The sequence below is a fragment of the Gopherus flavomarginatus genome, chromosome 3, assembly GCF_025201925.1.
Source record: "Gopherus flavomarginatus isolate rGopFla2 chromosome 3, rGopFla2.mat.asm, whole genome shotgun sequence".
Taxonomy (NCBI): domain Eukaryota; kingdom Metazoa; phylum Chordata; order Testudines; family Testudinidae; genus Gopherus; species Gopherus flavomarginatus.
The window spans coordinates 200,835,397-200,852,724 of NC_066619.1; the positions used below are offsets into that span (position 1 = coordinate 200,835,397).

Genomic DNA, 17,328 nt, shown 5'->3' on the forward strand with positions numbered 1-17,328 from the left:
TACAAAAATCCTATGAACTGTACAGAATTTCACTAATTTCTCAAACTGTACTGTTGGAAAAGAGTTTTGTTTTTCTTATAAATATCAAACTGATCAGTCTAGTTTTTTAGGTACAGTTTTAATTTGGCATAGGGAGGTATATAAAAGTTACCTCAGGTAGGGGTCTAAGAGGCTGAATTGCTTCCCGGCTTGTGCTGGGTTTTAGTTCCAGTCTCTGTGTGTCTGATGCAACACTGGAAACATCAAGCTTGGCAATTTTTCTCTCTGAAGTATGTGTGTTTGCATTTTCTCCAGTTGCTTTGGTTTCACTACGATCAGTTTTTAATTCCTCTAACTTCTCACTCACTTCTGAATTTAGTTGACTTGTCTCCACTTGGATTTCAGCGGTCACTGTTTCTGATAAGGAAGCCAATTCTTCTCTTGTCTCATTCAAGCTTTCAGCACTTTTGGATTCTAAAAGTATTGACTCAGGTTCCTCCTCAACAATAGTTTCCTCTTTCGTTGCTATTGTTACTTCGCTTTCACTTTCAAGTGAGCTAGTCTCTTCACTGGGTTTTAGTACCAACTCTTCTGAAGGTAAAGGCAGACTGCTTTCCTCTTTTAAATCAACAAAGTCATCTTCCACCTCTGGTGTAAATTCCTCCAGCATTTCTGGGCTTTCAGGTGTCTCCCCTTCTAAAACAGTTTGTACAGTTAGAGAAGCCCCATCAATAGCTGCTGTTTCTTCCACAAGTTCGTTAGCTTTACTCAGAGAATCTACAATTGCTTCGGCAATTCCAGAAGTGATTTCTGAATCCCCTGGTTTTACTGCTTCTGTCTGTGAAGGAAATTCTAAGCAAGCTTCTCTGTTTAAGTCAGGTGATCTCTGACCATTTTCTCCCTCAGATTTCTTCCCTTCATTAGATGGTGAATGACTTTGTAGCTCACATTCAGATGAGGCTTTTATCTCATTTTTCTGAGCACTGTGCTCCGCACTATCAGCCCCAACATATGCAGAAGCAGCAGCTTCTTTCACCTCCACATGCTGTTGCCTCCTTGAGAATTCAGCTTCTCTGTTAACTCCTGAGATGGTTCTAACAGGAGTGGAAGGAACTGTTCCACTTCCTTCACCACCTTTCCTTTGGTAATCTTGATACATTTGGGAAAGGCTCTCTTTATGCATTTCAAACGTTACCTAAAACCAAAGGATTATCAAGAATATTAGAAATCAAAATTAGAAGACAGATTCTTCTACAAAAGTAGATTCACAGGCAACTGAACAACAGTAGTATCCAAACTGCAAGGTTGCAATTCAACCTTAACTGTGCTGCTGCTACCACTCCACCATAATGTACAAGTTAAAAAAGCAGCTCTTTAAAGGACTCTTGGATGCTTGTTGAAAAAATTTCATCCCTAGTACTTGTTTAACATCTTCCTTAGTTACTAATGGACTAGAAAAAGTACTTCATCGTCCTTATATGATATGACATCATCTTATTTCTTTGCAAATACAGACCAGAAATATTTATTGAACACTTCTTTCTTTTCTCCAGCATTAACAATTTTACCATCTCCATATAGTATACCATTGGGCCTATACCACTGCTAGGATTTAACTCTTTCTTAAACTCTTTCTTATTGTCTCTCTCTCTTATGGATTTTTTACCTCACGTCTTTAGCCTCTCCATCACTTTTCAACACTTATTAATATCTAATTTCCATTACCAATTCCTATTTTAAGAGTTTAATTCTGCTGTAAAACTTCATTTCAGGTTAAAACTTAGATCCAGTGCCCTCCCAGGAAAAATCCACAACTTGCTAAAAAAAATAAAATTAAATAATCCTAAAATGAAAGAACATCTAAAAAATTCATGACAGTAATTTAAGATGTTCCTTCATATCTCTGACTCCAAAATGGTACATAAATATTGTGGGAGGCTGTGGTTTGAGTAAATAATTTGTAATACAAAATCGGCTCCTTAAGTTTAAAGAAAGACTTTTTAGACGAAAGTGAGCAAGGGTGGGAGAGAGCAAGTGATGGAGGGAGGGGGACAGGAGTGAGCAGAGGGGTGGGGCCTCAAGAGGGGGCATGGCAGGGCCTTGCAGAAGGGGGCAGGACAAAAGTGTTTGGGTTTGTGCGACTAGACAGTTGGCAACTTTATTAATACACGTGTTGTGTACTGATGTCAGGTGTTAATTTGTATGTGTTTGATGCACATCAGTTACAAAATCAGTAAGAATAAGCTTAAGTACATTTCTTCACCTACCTAAGATTGTTGTGAAATAGGGACATTACAAGTACTGAGCTGTTTGACTTACAGAGGTATTACACAGCAGCTGCACCTTATTCGTTACCTCATTAAGGGTGATTTTTAAATATATGCTCTATAGTAAAAATAATGCAGTACAGTTTAGCAGTTGTGGTTTTCTTATCCAAAACAGCAGACACACAATGGTTTTGGAAGCCAATATAAAGTGATTTGCTAAAATATTTTGGAAATTAAACTAATGAAATTGCTTTCCAGATTTCTATTACGTGCTGCAAAAAGTGGGGGAAGGAAGGTCAATACAGACAATTGCCATCTTTAGATGCTGGTCATGTAATCCTATGGGAAGATAAATCCAGATATTATATGGTGACATACACAGACCCAAGACACAGAAAAATGCAAGGTGAGTCATATTGTAAAAGCAAGCTAGAAAGCATACACATACAGTAACAGGGAGGGTAAAGGCGGCTTTTAAAAATAAATTGATGCAATTTAAGCAGCCTTATTTCTATCATAAAAATCTCAAATCAAGATTAAATTTTTTAAATAAATTTCACAGATTCTAGGACTGGAAGGGACCTCGAGAGGTCATCGAGTCCAGTTCCCTGCCCTCATGGCAGGACCAAATACTGTCTAGACCATCCCTAATAGACATTTATCTAACCTACTCTTAAATATCTCCAGTGATGGAGATTCCACAACCTCCCTAGGCAATTTATTCCAGTGTTTAACCACCCTGACAGTTAGGAACTTTTTCCTAATGTCCAACCTAAACCTCCCTTGCTGCAGTTTAAGCCCATTGCTTCTTGTTCGATCATTAGAGGCTAAGGTGACAAGTTTTCTCCCTCCTCCTGATGACACCCTTTTAGATACCTGAAAACTGCTATCATGTCCCCTCTCGGTCTTCTCTTTTCCAAACTAAACAAACCCAATTCTTTCAGCCTTCCTTCATCGGTCATGTTCTCTAAACCTTTAATCATTCTTGTTGCTCTTCTCCGGACTGTCTCCAATTTCTCCAAATCTTTCTTGAAATGTGGTGCCCAGAACTGGACACAGTACTCCAGCTAAGGCCTAACCAGCACAGAGTAGAGTGGAAGAATGACTTCTCATGTCTTGCTCATAACACATCTGTTAATGCATCCCAGAATCATGTTTGCTTTTTTTGCAACAGCATCACATGTTGACTCATATTTAGCTTGTGGTCTACTATAACCCCTAGATCCCTTTCTGCCGTACTGCTTCCTAGACAGTCTCTTCTCATTGTTTGTGTGTCAAACTGATTGTTCCTTCTTAAGTGGAGCACTTTGCATTTGTCTTTGTTAAACGTCATCCTGTTTACCTCAGACCATTTCTCCAATTTGTCCAGATCATTTTGAATTATGTTGCAATCTCTCCCAGTTTGGTATCATCTGCAAACTTAATAAGCATACTTTCTGTGCCAATATCTAAGTCATTGAACAGAGCCGATCTCAAAAACAGACCCCTGCAGAACCCCACTTGTTATACCTTTCCAGCAGGATTAGGAACCATTAATAACTACTCTCTGAGTACGGTTATCCAGCCAGTTATGCACCCACCTTATCGTAGCCCCATCTAAGTTGTATTTGCCTAGTTTATTGATAAGAATATCATGTGAGACCGTATCAAATGCCTTACTAAAGTCTAGGTATACCACATCCACCGCTTCTCTCTTATCCACAAGACTTGTTACCCTATCAAAGGAAGCTATAAGATTTGTTTGACATGATTTGTTCTTTACAAATCCATGCTGGCTATTCCCTATCACCTTACCACCCTCCAAGTGTTTGCAGATGATTTCCTTAATTTCTTGCTCCATTATCTTCCCTGGCACAGAAGTTAAACTAACTGGTCTGTAGTTTCCTGGGTTGGTTTTATTTCCCTTTTTATAGATGGGCACTATATTTGCCCTTTTCCAGTCTTCTGGAATCTCTCCCGTCTCCCATGATTTTCCAAAGATAATAGTTAGAGGCTCAGATACCTCCTCTATTAGCTCCTTGAGTATTCTAGGATGCATTTCATCAGGCCCTGGTGACTTGCAGGCATCTAACTTTTCTAAGTCATTTTTAACTTGTTCTTTTTTTATTTTATCTTCTAAACCTACCCCCTTGCCATTATCATTCACTATGTTAGGCATTCCTTCAGACTTCTTGGTGAAGACCGAAACAAAGAAGTTATTAAGCATCTCTGCCATTTCCTGTTACTGTTTCTCCCTCCTCAGTGAGCAGTGGGCCTACCCTGTCCTTGGTCTTCCTCTTGCTTCTAATCTATTGATAAAACATCTTCTTGTTTCCCTTTATTCCTGTAGCTAGTTTGAGCTCATTTTGTGCCTTTACCTTTCAAAACTTACACCTGCATCCCTGTGTCGTTTGCCTATATTCATCCTTTGTAATCTGTCCTAGTTTCCACTTTTATATGACTCCTTTTTATTTTTTAGATCATGCAAGATCTCGTGGTTAAGCCAAGGTGGTCTTTTGCCACATTTTCTATCTTTTCTACCCAGCGGAATAGCTTGCTTTTGGGCCCTTAATAGTGTCCTTTTGAAAAACTGCTAACTCTCCTCAGTTGTTTTTCCCCTCAGTTTTGATTCCCATGGGACCTTACTTATCAGCTCTCTAAGCTTACCAAAATCCGCCTTCCTGAAATCCATTGTCTCTATTTTGCTGTACTCCCTTCTACCCTTCCTCAGAATTGTGAACGCTACGATTTCATGATCACTTTCACCCAAGCTGCCTTCTACTTTCAAATTCTCAACGAGTTCCCCTCCCTATTCGTTAAAATCAAGTCTAAAGCAGCATCCCCCCAGTAGCTTTTTCAACCCTCTGAAATAAAAAGTTGTCTGCAATGCAGTCCAAGAACTTATTAGATGGTCTGTGCCCCACTGTGTTATTTTCCCCAACATATATCTGGATAGTTGAAGTCCCCCATCACCACCAAATTTTGGGCTTTGGATATTTTGTTAATTGTTTAAAAAAGCTTCATCCACCTCTTCCACCTGGTTAAGTGCAAATTTGCAAATTAAAGTAACAAAAACACAAATTTAAGCAAGCTTACTATAATGTGGGACTTTACAAAGCAGTATTTCAAATTAAGGGTTTTCCTCGTATATAAAAAAATATAAAATGCTACTGCGCAAAGACCAACACTGTAGCAAGCCTACCTAAATTTGTGGCTTTGTGACTTTAATTTGCAAATTAGCTTAATTAACATGGACTCTATATATGGCACAATCCTGTTAAATGTGAAAGGCAAGAACAACTATTTTCTAAACAAATATTCCATGACATTGAATTTATGAAACGCTTCTCACAAAGCGGACTGAGAGTGTTTTAAAACATAACATTAAAAAGCCAGGGTTAGGATTAATGAAGGCAACAATTAACAAAATGTATACTTGAACAGAAGTCACTAGATTCTTTTTTAAATATGAATAGCACAGAGCTAACTTAACTTTAAGATATAAATACTTGTTCATGTAAACTTGTAACAACATGAAAACTAAATGACAGCTGAAAAACTTAAATTCACCTATCTTCGATCATTTTTAAATTTTTCTTAAAGCATCTGCAACTGTAAAGCTGATAATTCACAATTAATTACCAGAAATTGTTCTAAATTAGTGAGCTAAAAGGCCAGTCATTAATCTTCACAATCATGTGATGGTTAATCCATAGCCATTTGAAAACCACATCCATGCACTACTAGTTAAAGACACTTGTAAGCTAATAACTACAACATTCTCCTCTGCCATTAATTTTAACTTAATTTGACATTCAGCATTCACTGATTGCCAGACAAGAAGATTAGCATGCAATATGCAAAAAGGTTAAGACGACTAACATTTGTATTAAAACTAACATGCAAAAGAGGCATTTTAGCTGTGTGTTAAGATTTAGTCTAGGTTCCACGCCCCCTCATCTCCCCCCCCCGCCCAAGATTATATATATATATATATATATATATATATATATGCATTTTTGTGGAGCAGAGTGAGGTGGCATGGGTAACTGGTTGGCCGGCCAGCCAGCCAGTGACAGTACTGCTGTCCATAGCAAGGTTTATTGTAAACTAGTTCCTATGCTCCTAAGCTCATCAATAAACTGTTCATAATTCTAGTATTTGTTACTATTTTTACTCTGAGAGCTTTATTGACCTGTTTTTCCTCCCTCCTAGGAGCAATGCTAACAGCTGAGGCCTGGAAACTCTCCACTCCAAGCAAGAAACAAATTAACTTTGACTGGAGGCACCAATACCTGCCAATACCAATCCCACTTCATGAATCTGTCAGAGAAAAGGGACAGAGGTACTATATACATTAATCCCGCCACACAACCTTCCTCAAAGGAACATATTTTGCCATATCCCCAGCAAGCTTCTTACAGAGGGAAAAACTAAATTCTAAACTAATTTTCTCTTATGTTTACTATCAAAATGCAAATGAATTATAAGACAAAGTTATTCTGAATGGCAAATATCAGTCACTATTGACTAATAAAAGTCTTCATTTAAATAGAAGTTAAATGTGTATCTGGGCTATTCTGGTGATTTGGGGAATATATCTACGTACAATTTATGAATTCTGTTTTGGATTAGGAACTCTGTTTAAACTCTTATGATGATCTTCACTGTTCTTTTGTCTCATTCTGCTTGTGCTACGCAGATGGAGTGGTGCCTGAGAGTCTGTCTCTGAACAGGATGGTCAATAAAAATCACCACCACCAGAATAGGTCTTACCAGAACAGAACAAAACGTCTACATCCTAGGTGAAACCAGTTCTCCTCCAGCTTTTCCCCACACAGTTAAGTTTTAAATGAGTGAAAAGGAGGAAACCGAGAGAGAAGTGACAGAGCAGGGTTATACAAAACAAACAAAAGAAAGAGGCTTGGTCTACACTCAGAAATTACACTGGCATTATGATGTTGGTCAGGGGTACAAAAAAAACCTCACTTCCAACATATAGACAAGGCTGACAAAACGCCAAGTGAAGACACAGCTATGTCCATGTAGCTAATGTTATTTGGGGAGGTGGTGAAAAACTGCTCTCAGTTATAGTGCATATACAGTATTGGGCTTTACCAACATAGCTATATCAGCACAGACATACCCTGAGAAGCTGAAGGGATATAGAGGACCTTAAAAGGGTCAGTTTTCTAGAGTGAGTGGAAACCTTTCTGACTGCTGGACCAGTCAGAGCAGAAAGGCACTGACTGCCTGGTCAGAGAGAGGGAGATGCTACAATTCCAGAGTATCAGAGGGTAGCCATGTTAGTCTGTATTCACAAAAAACAATGAGGAGTCTGGTGGCACCTTAAAGACTAACAGATTTATTTGGGCATAAGCTTTTGTGGGTAAAAAACTCACTTCTTCAGATGTATGGAGTGAAAATTACAGATGCAAGCATAAATATACTGACACGTGAAGAGAAGGGAGTTACCTTACAAGTGGAGAACCAGTGCTGACAGGAGAAAAAGCCCTGAGCTGGAGAAATACAGCCCAGCAGAGGGGCCCTCCCTTCCCTTTTCGATCTAACTTTCTACATCCAAAAATCTTTTCCTGTGACTTTGACCATGACATCCCTTTTCCCCAAATGCAGTGGTTAGAATATAGGCAATGAGGCACAGAGTTTCCCACCCACCATGGATGCTGCTTGTCAAAGAGCTCTCCCGAGTGGTTTGTACTCCTGCTTCCCACTCCCTCCTGCTGAGGCTGGAGGTCACACCACACTTAGAAGTCAGTAGTAAGCAGGCTCCTCCATCTACACCCAGGAATAGCAGGGGACTCACCTGAGAAAGAGGGGGAGGAAGGTGCCAAAAGCCATACTTTTTGAACATACATTACTTTCAGGGAGGCCCCATATTTTAATCCCAGAGTAACCTGCATTCCACACAAATCTGGCAATCCCTTAATTTTTCTTGTTGAAAATTATTTACATCAGAAACTGAAGTTTTAAAAAGAGAGAGTTACACTCAATTAATAGCACATTTTAAATTTGCTGCATTAATAATTAGTCTTCCTCCGCTCATTTTTGGCCTTTGTGACACATTGTGGCCCATTTGTGGGCCCTGGCAGATTGAGAGGTATGCCAGTGGTGCTACGTAGATAGCAGCGGTTCTCCTTCATGAAGCAGTCTGCAGAACAGAAGAGCTGAAGAACCATTTACCTAACAGATATTAATAGTATTAAAATATCAAATAATCCTGACACACCTTTCTAAGGAGAGTTGAAGTATCTTACGTTTATGGAGTCTTTATAGACTCATTCCCCTACTTCAATATTCAGCCTAAACACATTGTTTTTTTAAATTTCATACCATTGTTCCTATTTAGCCTCACATATACCCTTAGCATTACCCTAAAAAATCCTCATCCTCCATTTTACAGATTACAATGTTTGTAAACAGTTATCATTAATCACTGAGTCCTTGCTGAGGTGTTAAGAAGTATTTTAGATCAAGATATTGTATAAGCTAACTATTCCTCAGTACATTTGTCAGGTAGCTAAATATTATTCTCATTTTAGAGATGGAAAACATTAAGCAATTCGTATTTTAAGCAACTAGCCGAAGACCTCATAGTAACTCAGGGTCAGTACTGGAATTGGAATTTAGGAGGTCCTGGCATCCAGACCTCTGCTCATTCCACTAGACAATGCTTCCTCCCCTACATATTAAGCTTTTTTAATCTTCCTACATAGATCTATTACTCCAGTGATCTAATCATTTTTGCTGATCTGTGTCTCCAGTTTTTCTGTACCTGCCAGCTACAAAGTTCAGCTTAATTCTATGCACATCAAATTCACTATGTGATACAATCAGTTTTTCCTCCTCTTGAAAGGGATTATCCATTTTTTAGGGCACAAAAAGAGGAAATATCCAAATGATTTATTCAGCTTCTTATCTATGCCAATTAAAATTATTTGGGTAGAGAATAATCACTTAGAAATTAAAAAAAACCAAACAGTATTTTAAAACATGTTCATTTTGTTTAGGATTATCAAATCCCTTTTTATTCAGATTAGTAAACAATATTCTGAAACATTTCCACATACAGATCAAAACTGATACAACTTCAGTCTGCAAATGGAAATATTTTTGAACACTTATTGATTCATAACATTAATGCAAATTTCATTAATTTTATTAAAATATTCCAAGATGTTTCCTTATCCAAATGATTTATCTTTAATTTCGTTACTTGATAATATGACAACTTTTTTTAATTAAAAGATATTTCAAAGGACCTGAAATACTTAAATGTTCACACTTTTCAATGTTTTAAAACATTCAAGTACATGGTATATTATATTGTATAAATCATTATTTTCTTTAAATCTTGGGGAAATTGAAAGGTCAAGAAGGCAACTTGTCCACCATTCTTTATTGTTTCCTATTATTAATCATGAAACCATTGGTCCTCTTTGCACACTAACAGATCTAGACAGATGTAAGTTCAGGATATAGTTAACATGTCTATTATGCTAGAAAAAATAAAGAAGGTGGGTGGTTTCATACATTCAATGTACTTTGAGAAGAAACAAAATTGGGTTTTGATCTAAATTTTTCCTGAATATTTTCATCAAACAGTTTAAACCTTAATTTTTGGTAAATCATGTTCAGCTTTGAAGAAACAGCACAAAGATATAATATGAAAATCAAGGCAGTGCATGAGCAAGACAGAGAAATTTAGCCAAAAAGAGGTTACCCACACCTTTTAAATTCTGGAAGCAAAGAAACCAGTGTAGTGCAATTATGCTAGAAAAACCATTGCTGCTTATAAGGCATAGTGCAGCTGTTGAAAGAGAGGGTTACAGTGACAAACAGCTTCCCTGCTACAAAGGTGGCAGGAAATCTATCAAACTGGACAATAAAATTGCAATTGAGTTTCTTTGGCTTTTTATAGCAGCTGCATGTATCTTGATGTGTAGCTCTGCAAAACCTATCCAATTCTGCAACACTAGTCCGTTATACACTAGTTCTTTATCAAAGAATGGCGTTATAAATTGAGGGGGAGGGGATTTAAAGGGCTGTAAAGGGGAAAAATAAGCATTACTTCCCTACAATTAGAGATTAAATAAAAAAACTGGTTATTTCCTCAACAATATTAAGGAAAAAAAGATTTGGGTCTCTAAGATTGCTGGTTCCATAGTAGTTTGGAAAGCATGCTAGAAATCAAACAAATCATTGACGCACTTCACATCTAGCAATATACCAACTGAATTATTTCTACACAGTATTATAAAGTCATACAATATAAAGAGTCTGGGTAATTTACAACTTTTTAAAGTAAGTATATACTACAGTATTCAAAATGTACGTTAATTAGGAAAAACAATTTTAAGAATTCATAACCAAATGAATATTAGTATCAATGCTTAAGGCGCACACCCCCCACATACGTCATCATCTCTATCCTTATATCACTAGTTGCAGTGTAAAATGTAACCATTACCTTTACCAACATTTAATTTAATCTGAAAATACACAGAATAAGGTATTAACAGTCCTATTTATTTAAAAAAAAATCTTAATTCTTGCAGCAGGAAACTATGAAGAGAAATTTTTTGGACCAGTATTCAGCAGACTGAACTATTCCAGATCTTGCTTAACTACTTCAAACCCAGAACACATTCTGCAACCAACCCCACTTATTCACCCGCTCATCTCTCTTCTCCCCCACCACTACCTCCCCTGCAATGCAAAAAAACCCAGGGGAACAAATGTTGGACACTTAACGCAACAGATCTGGGCTTTGGAAAATTGAAGTTAGACGTGTATTCCACAGCTAAGGATCCCTCACAATAGGAATTTCTTGGCTGCAAGCCTGCTTCTTGTTCGAACCTGGGCAACAGGAGGGCAGGGTGGAGGCTCAAGCACCTCAGATCCCATTTGGTATAGTATTGCATGGTCCTATTCAACATATTCATAAATGGTCTGGAAAAAGGGGTAAATAGGGAGGTGGCAAAATTTGCAGCTGATACAAAACTACTCAAGATAGGTAAGTCCCAGGCAGACTGCAAAGACTATAAAAGCATATCACAAAACTGGGTGACTCGGCAACAAAATGGCAGATGAAATTCAACGTTGATAAATGCAAAGTAATGCACATTGGAAAACAATCCCAACTATACATATAAAATGATGGGGTCTGAATTAGCTGATACCACTCAAGAAAGAGATCTTGGAGTCATTGTGGATAGTTCTCTGAAATATCCACTTAGTGTGCAGCAGCAGTCAAAAAAGCAAACAGAATGTTGGCATCATTAAGATAGGGTTAGAGAGTAAGACAGAAAATATCATATTGCCTCTATATAAATCCTTGGTACTTTCACATCTTGAATATTGCCTGCAGATGCGGTTGCCCCATCTCAAAAAAGATGTATTGGAATTGGAAAAGATTCAGAAAAAGGCAACAAAAATGATTAGGGGCATGGAATGGCTGCCAAATGAGGAGAGATTAATAAAACTGGGACTTTTCAGCTTGGAAAAGAGACTACTAAGGCGGATATGATAGAAGTCTATAAAATCATGACTGGTGTGGAGAAAGTAAATAAGGAAATGTTACTTATGCCTTCTCATAACACAAGAACTACGGGTCACCAAATGAAATTAATAGGCAGCAGATTGAAAAACAGAAGGAAGTATTTTTTTCACACAACGCACAGTCAACCTGTGCAACTCCTTGCCAGAGGATGTTTTGAAGGCCATGATTATAACAGGGTTCAAAAAAGAACTAGATAAGTTCATGGATGATAGGTCCATCAGTGGTATTAGACAGGATGGGCAGGGATGGTGTCCCTATCCTCTGTTTGCCAGAAACTGTGAATGTGCGATAGGGGATGGATCACTTGATGATTACTTCTTCTGTTCATTCTCTCAGGGGCAGCTGGCATTGGCCACTGTCAGAAGACAGGATACTGGGCTAGATGAACCTTTGGTGTGACCCAGCAGGGCCATTCTATGTTCTTAACTAAGGTCCTTTCAGATAACTAGAACCAAATCTATTTTAAGAATGTAGCAGTATTTGCATCATCAAGTTCTTGTTTTCAGGGATTTTATAACTCATCCAGAATTTCTTTTTGACTATTTAACCCCAATAAGGTCTCCTACAAACATCTAGGTTTTCTCTACATATTCTAGAATAGCTGGGTTAGCCATTTTGAGTTTTAGGTATGAAATAATATAAAATTAGTGACCACAAGTCCATTTCAGTGTTTGGATTTTAACACAGTATTTTATGTTTAATTTTACCAACTATTAGTTCTCATTGCAGACTGCTGCCTTCTTTCTCCACACACATCTCACAAACAAGAACTTCAAAACAACCATGAGTTAATTTTTACAGGTATTGTTTAGAAACTAGGGGCATACTCCTCAGGTATGCCAAAGCTGCATGGGCAAACTTCAGGCAAAGGGGTGGCTTTATGCCACATTTCTGCTTACCCCGATCCTGGGGGCAGCCAATGGCTGGTTCAATTCCCAGAAATTTAGAGCAGCCCCAGAGCTGCTTAAAATTATGCTAACTTGTAACAAAACTTCAGTGGCCTTTACCCTGGTCACAGTTTGCAGCCCACTCCACCTACACACCACTATGCTGATGGGAATACTTCAGGTTTGATATGGAGCTGGCATAGCAAAGGATTAATGCACCATTATGTCACTGCAGACACATTTTGACATGGATTAAGATGTGGCCCCAGATCCTTTGCACCTATAATCATGAAATGTTCATTGACTAAACATTTGCAAGCATTTTTAGTATATGGACATTTATTCTTCTCTCTCACACATAACCACACACAATAGATTACAGAGCTGTTTATTGGATCAATAATTAGTGATCTACAAGATAAACCAGTAGTGCTGTAGTGGTCTAAATAAACTGACACTTTCTGAGAGGAAGTTAACCCATGTAAGGACAGTAATGTGGGATTAAGATGTGCAGCTTTGAATGCTCTCTATATGTGGGTAAAAGACACAATTTTAAAAGTATGTAATTTACAATTTACCTGTCTGAAAACCCAGAAGACAAGTTGCACAGCTTTTTATGTTAGACTTTTTTCTTTTCTTGGTGCAGGGAAAGAGAAATGAAGAGGTGGCTTTTTCTAGTTCTATAACTCAATTTGGAAGAAAAAGTTAATAATAAGATGTGTTTTGCAGTGTTGTTCAGGTTGTAACAAGCCAACAAAAGCCATGAAAGGAGGAAGACTGGCATCTGTATTCGTACAATGGGATTCTCCTTCAGCCTCCTTACCTTCCTGTCTCCCTTCATGGCTTTATACAGATGGAATGTCAGCCTCTACTCTGATTTCCTTAATTTCATGGGTTTGTTTCACTGCCTTTTGATGTTACTAAAAGGTATTTTTTGTCTATGAATAGATAAGGTGCGCCACCTTGTGTTTAAAAACTTCATGCTATTATTAATGCACAGAAATCCAGCACTAAAACACCACTGAAACGCTGATTAACCTGCCCTAGGAAATGTTTAAATGCCATTTTTACTACAAGTGAACACTATCATGCCATGAGCAACTGAAAGAATTTTGTGATTAAAGTATTCTGACAATAAAAAGTCATTTAATTTTCAAATGTGACAAGCCATATACTGAACTTGAAGTATATGCTATTATAGACTATTCAAGCCACCAAATTTCTACTTATTTTAATAGCTTATTTCTACCAGAAGACTTTTTTATTTGACTCAGTACTTAAAGGCTCCAAATTTCATTAGAGAATACAAAAAAAGTTATTGCAATTTCAGAACATTTTTCCAAGAAACACTCACCTTTGAATGTGTGATTGACAGCGTATCCACCCAAACTCGCCAGCCACCCCACTCATATTTGACTGCATGATAAAGCAAGATTCTAAAAATGGCATACACCATTTCAGTTATCTTCTGCTCTTCAGAGTTCTTGGGGTTGAAATAGCAAAGAGAAAGCATCCACTCCTGCCACACTGAGCACTGCAACAAGCTCCTGCAAAACACATACTCCTGCTGCTAAATCACATCTCAAAATGGACAAAGCATATTAAAACATACAAAGATCATTAAACTTTGAGACCACATATAGCCGGTGATGAAGTTAGCATAGTAAAAATACTACTGCATGGAAGCTTCTTCAGCATTACACGTATAAGCCTAAAAGAATACAACATTTGTTAAATAACATGGCCTAGACATGGTAGCCTAATGAAACTATTTTGGCTTAGTCCAAACAGAGGACAGATTTGTAAGACATTGTTATTTACATACGGTCTTTGTATGCACACAATGAGTCCTCTTACCTCCTATTTTCTCTGCTGTTATTAAAAAGTTTAATCATGTCTGAGAGAAAAGCTCGACGAACCTCCAGAGCTTCCGGGCAGTGGGGAGAGTTACGTAGTAGGGTCGCAATTACTTTCAATACCTCTGTAAAACAGTTCACAAGTACATTTTAAAAACTAGAAATCAAGCACATCAAATATTGGAGCTTATTAGACTACATTCACTAACAGGAAACATTTTGGTAAGATAGTTACTTAATGAAAAACTAACTTGTAAAAATGTATTTGTTTATACAAAGAAAGAAAAGCATCTCCACCAGGGTCAAAGATGCATCTAAGTAAAGAAGAAATATATTGCTTCCTCCCTCCAAAGACTTCCAGTGGGATTTTCAGACAGGGTACTCCCAGAAAATTTTCACATGGTACACACATTTAATTTAGGCACCCGTATGTGGCTCAGCTTACCCTCCATCATGATTGCACGGGTGGACAGGCCAAATTTCAGAGAGTAGCATTGCAAGCCGGCACGTGGGGTTGTGTGCCACTCAGTTTGGGGGCCCTGGAGCAAACTGCCCCTTTTGCCCCTGCCAATGATATGCACCATGCAGACGGCTGCCAGCACCAGTGTTTACAAATGCATTCAGTGTTGGCTTAGTTCACAGTGGGAGTGGAGTTAGGCCATTATCTATAATGCTGGAATTAAGGATGATCAAGGTTTAATAATCTAATGCCTACTAAGTCACAAATGACTCGTTTAAAAGGAAATATCGGTATTTACTGACTATCTTTAAGAAATATGTTCTCTGGAAGACTAGGAACATACCAGCTAATGAATCATGTTATAAAATAAACAAGAAAGCCAGGTGTACTCTAAGTTTCTCTCTCTGAATATTGATTATACTGACTCAATAGAATGTTACGGGTTTATTTTCAATCTTAAAAATAGTTTCAGTTGTAAAAACAATAGAAGTTTGAAAAAAATTGTGTCTTTGGTGAATTTTTCACCCTCTATGTACACACATTGGTTTATACAGTACTTTTTGGGGGAGGGCAGAATACAGACACTCATTCTGATTTTTGGGAAGTGGAGTTGGAAAGAAACCCATTGTTTTTGTTACTTTAAGAAAAACAGAATGAACTTTGAAAACAGACGAACAAGGTGAGAATTTATGTCTACCTACTTTCACAGTTTCAATTCAGCTTCTAATTTAAAGTTTCAAAAACATTTTCCCTATTTAATAAAATATAAGCACTGACCTTATGAGTGCATTCAGGAAAAAGTTACTGTTCCTTACAGCCTGAGTGAGTCCAGACTCCTAGGTAACAGTTCTAGGAAGTCTGTGTTAATCTAACAGGGACTCTGTCAACTTGAATGAACTGAGCATATGGGATTTAGAAACGGACAACTCAACCCATCTCTATCCCATCAAGAAGACACCATTAATTCTCACTCCCTACATTGACTACATCTACCAGGAAGTTTACAACACAGGTCATTTTCCTCCAATGTTATTTTCCTTCCCCAGACTCTGAAGATAAAGATATCTCCATCTTTATACTACATATTAAATGACAATGCAACTTTAAAAGTGAAAATTTACATTTCTCTATGAATAATGGAATACCATAACTTCCTTATATCACAAACAGATGATATCAAAACACATCTCAAGAACAGCAATTTGTCCTTCATGGAAGTTCTTAAGAAATCTAAAGTCTCAAATCAGGATTTTTTTTTCTACAAAAGAAAGTTACCCTAAGCAATATAGTAAGCAGATACATTTCTTCCACTCCAAATCCGGAGTTTCTGCATTGAACGTAATTTAAGATGAATGTTACTTCCATGCTTCATGTAATTTAGTCTGACATCACTAAATAATGCAATCAGAATTGTGATGAAACCTGAAAATGTATTAAATCAAAATACTCTGTGCATAAAAGGGTCAGTACTAAATTACGTATACATTTAGACACACAAAACGTCTTTCAAAAAGCCGGAGACAGGCATGTTTCCCAATTAACTCCAACTAAACATGCATTATCTCTCCTCTTGCATGAATGATTCTGTAAAACTAATTCAGACTGCTGGATATAATTAATAAGCTTTTTTTGGTTTGTTTTTTTTTAAATGACAAACATTTTTAGCTTAACCGTGACGTAATTTAAAAAGATATATAATGCTTACGAGGATTTTGTATCTTCACTGTCGAATCTGGGTCAGGATGCTGTTTATGTATCACTTGAGTGCAAATTTGTTCAATAAGAATCTGGGGGAAGGAGGAAGAAACACAGTGTAAGAACAGCTATTTAATGTTCACTAAAAAGCTTGCTGGAGAATGGTTGATCCCCTTGCTTATCATAAGATTTTCTACAGTACCCATCCTCATATCATCTTAGGGCTAAAGCAGTACTGAAGTTTCCTTGTCATAAGTTTTAGTAATTGAATCAATCTGATTTTTAACACCAATTTTTGCATTTTCTGAGACACACAATTGGTATTTTAATTATAGTGGAAGAGCTCCCCTAAATTTAATCAAAGTTACAATAACCTTAAGCCATGATATCAAGTGGAATGAAGCACTCAGATTAAAAATATCTACTTCAATTATTTAATTTAACAGTTATTTTAAAAGGATTCACACTGAGCTACTTCTATATCTAAATTAAGCAGAACTTCCAAAGTAATAAGCATCAGAAAACTTTACTGCATCCATAGTTAAGTTTCTAGCGGCATCTGGAAAATATTAGCACAAACATGCAAGCAATTTTATAATACCTTCTAAGTAATTAGGAAGATTGG

At 37.3% G+C, this 17,328-nt stretch overlaps 1 protein-coding gene across 5 annotated transcripts in view; it reads right to left on the bottom strand.

Annotated features, from left to right (window-relative positions):
- The window catches only part of LRBA (LPS responsive beige-like anchor protein), a 590,754-nt gene that overhangs the window by 468,652 nt on the left and 104,774 nt on the right, over nt 1–17,328 (bottom strand). For all 5 annotated transcript variants that reach the window (XM_050946210.1, XM_050946208.1, XM_050946209.1 and 2 more), the window contains 4 exons: nt 16,714–16,795; nt 14,550–14,673; nt 14,047–14,239; nt 152–1,174 (listed from right to left, as the gene is read on the bottom strand). In XM_050946210.1, the coding sequence (XP_050802167.1) occupies nt 152–1,174; nt 14,047–14,239; nt 14,550–14,673; nt 16,714–16,795 (1,422 nt within the window). The remainder of the gene's footprint in view (nt 1–151; nt 1,175–14,046; nt 14,240–14,549; nt 14,674–16,713; nt 16,796–17,328) is intronic.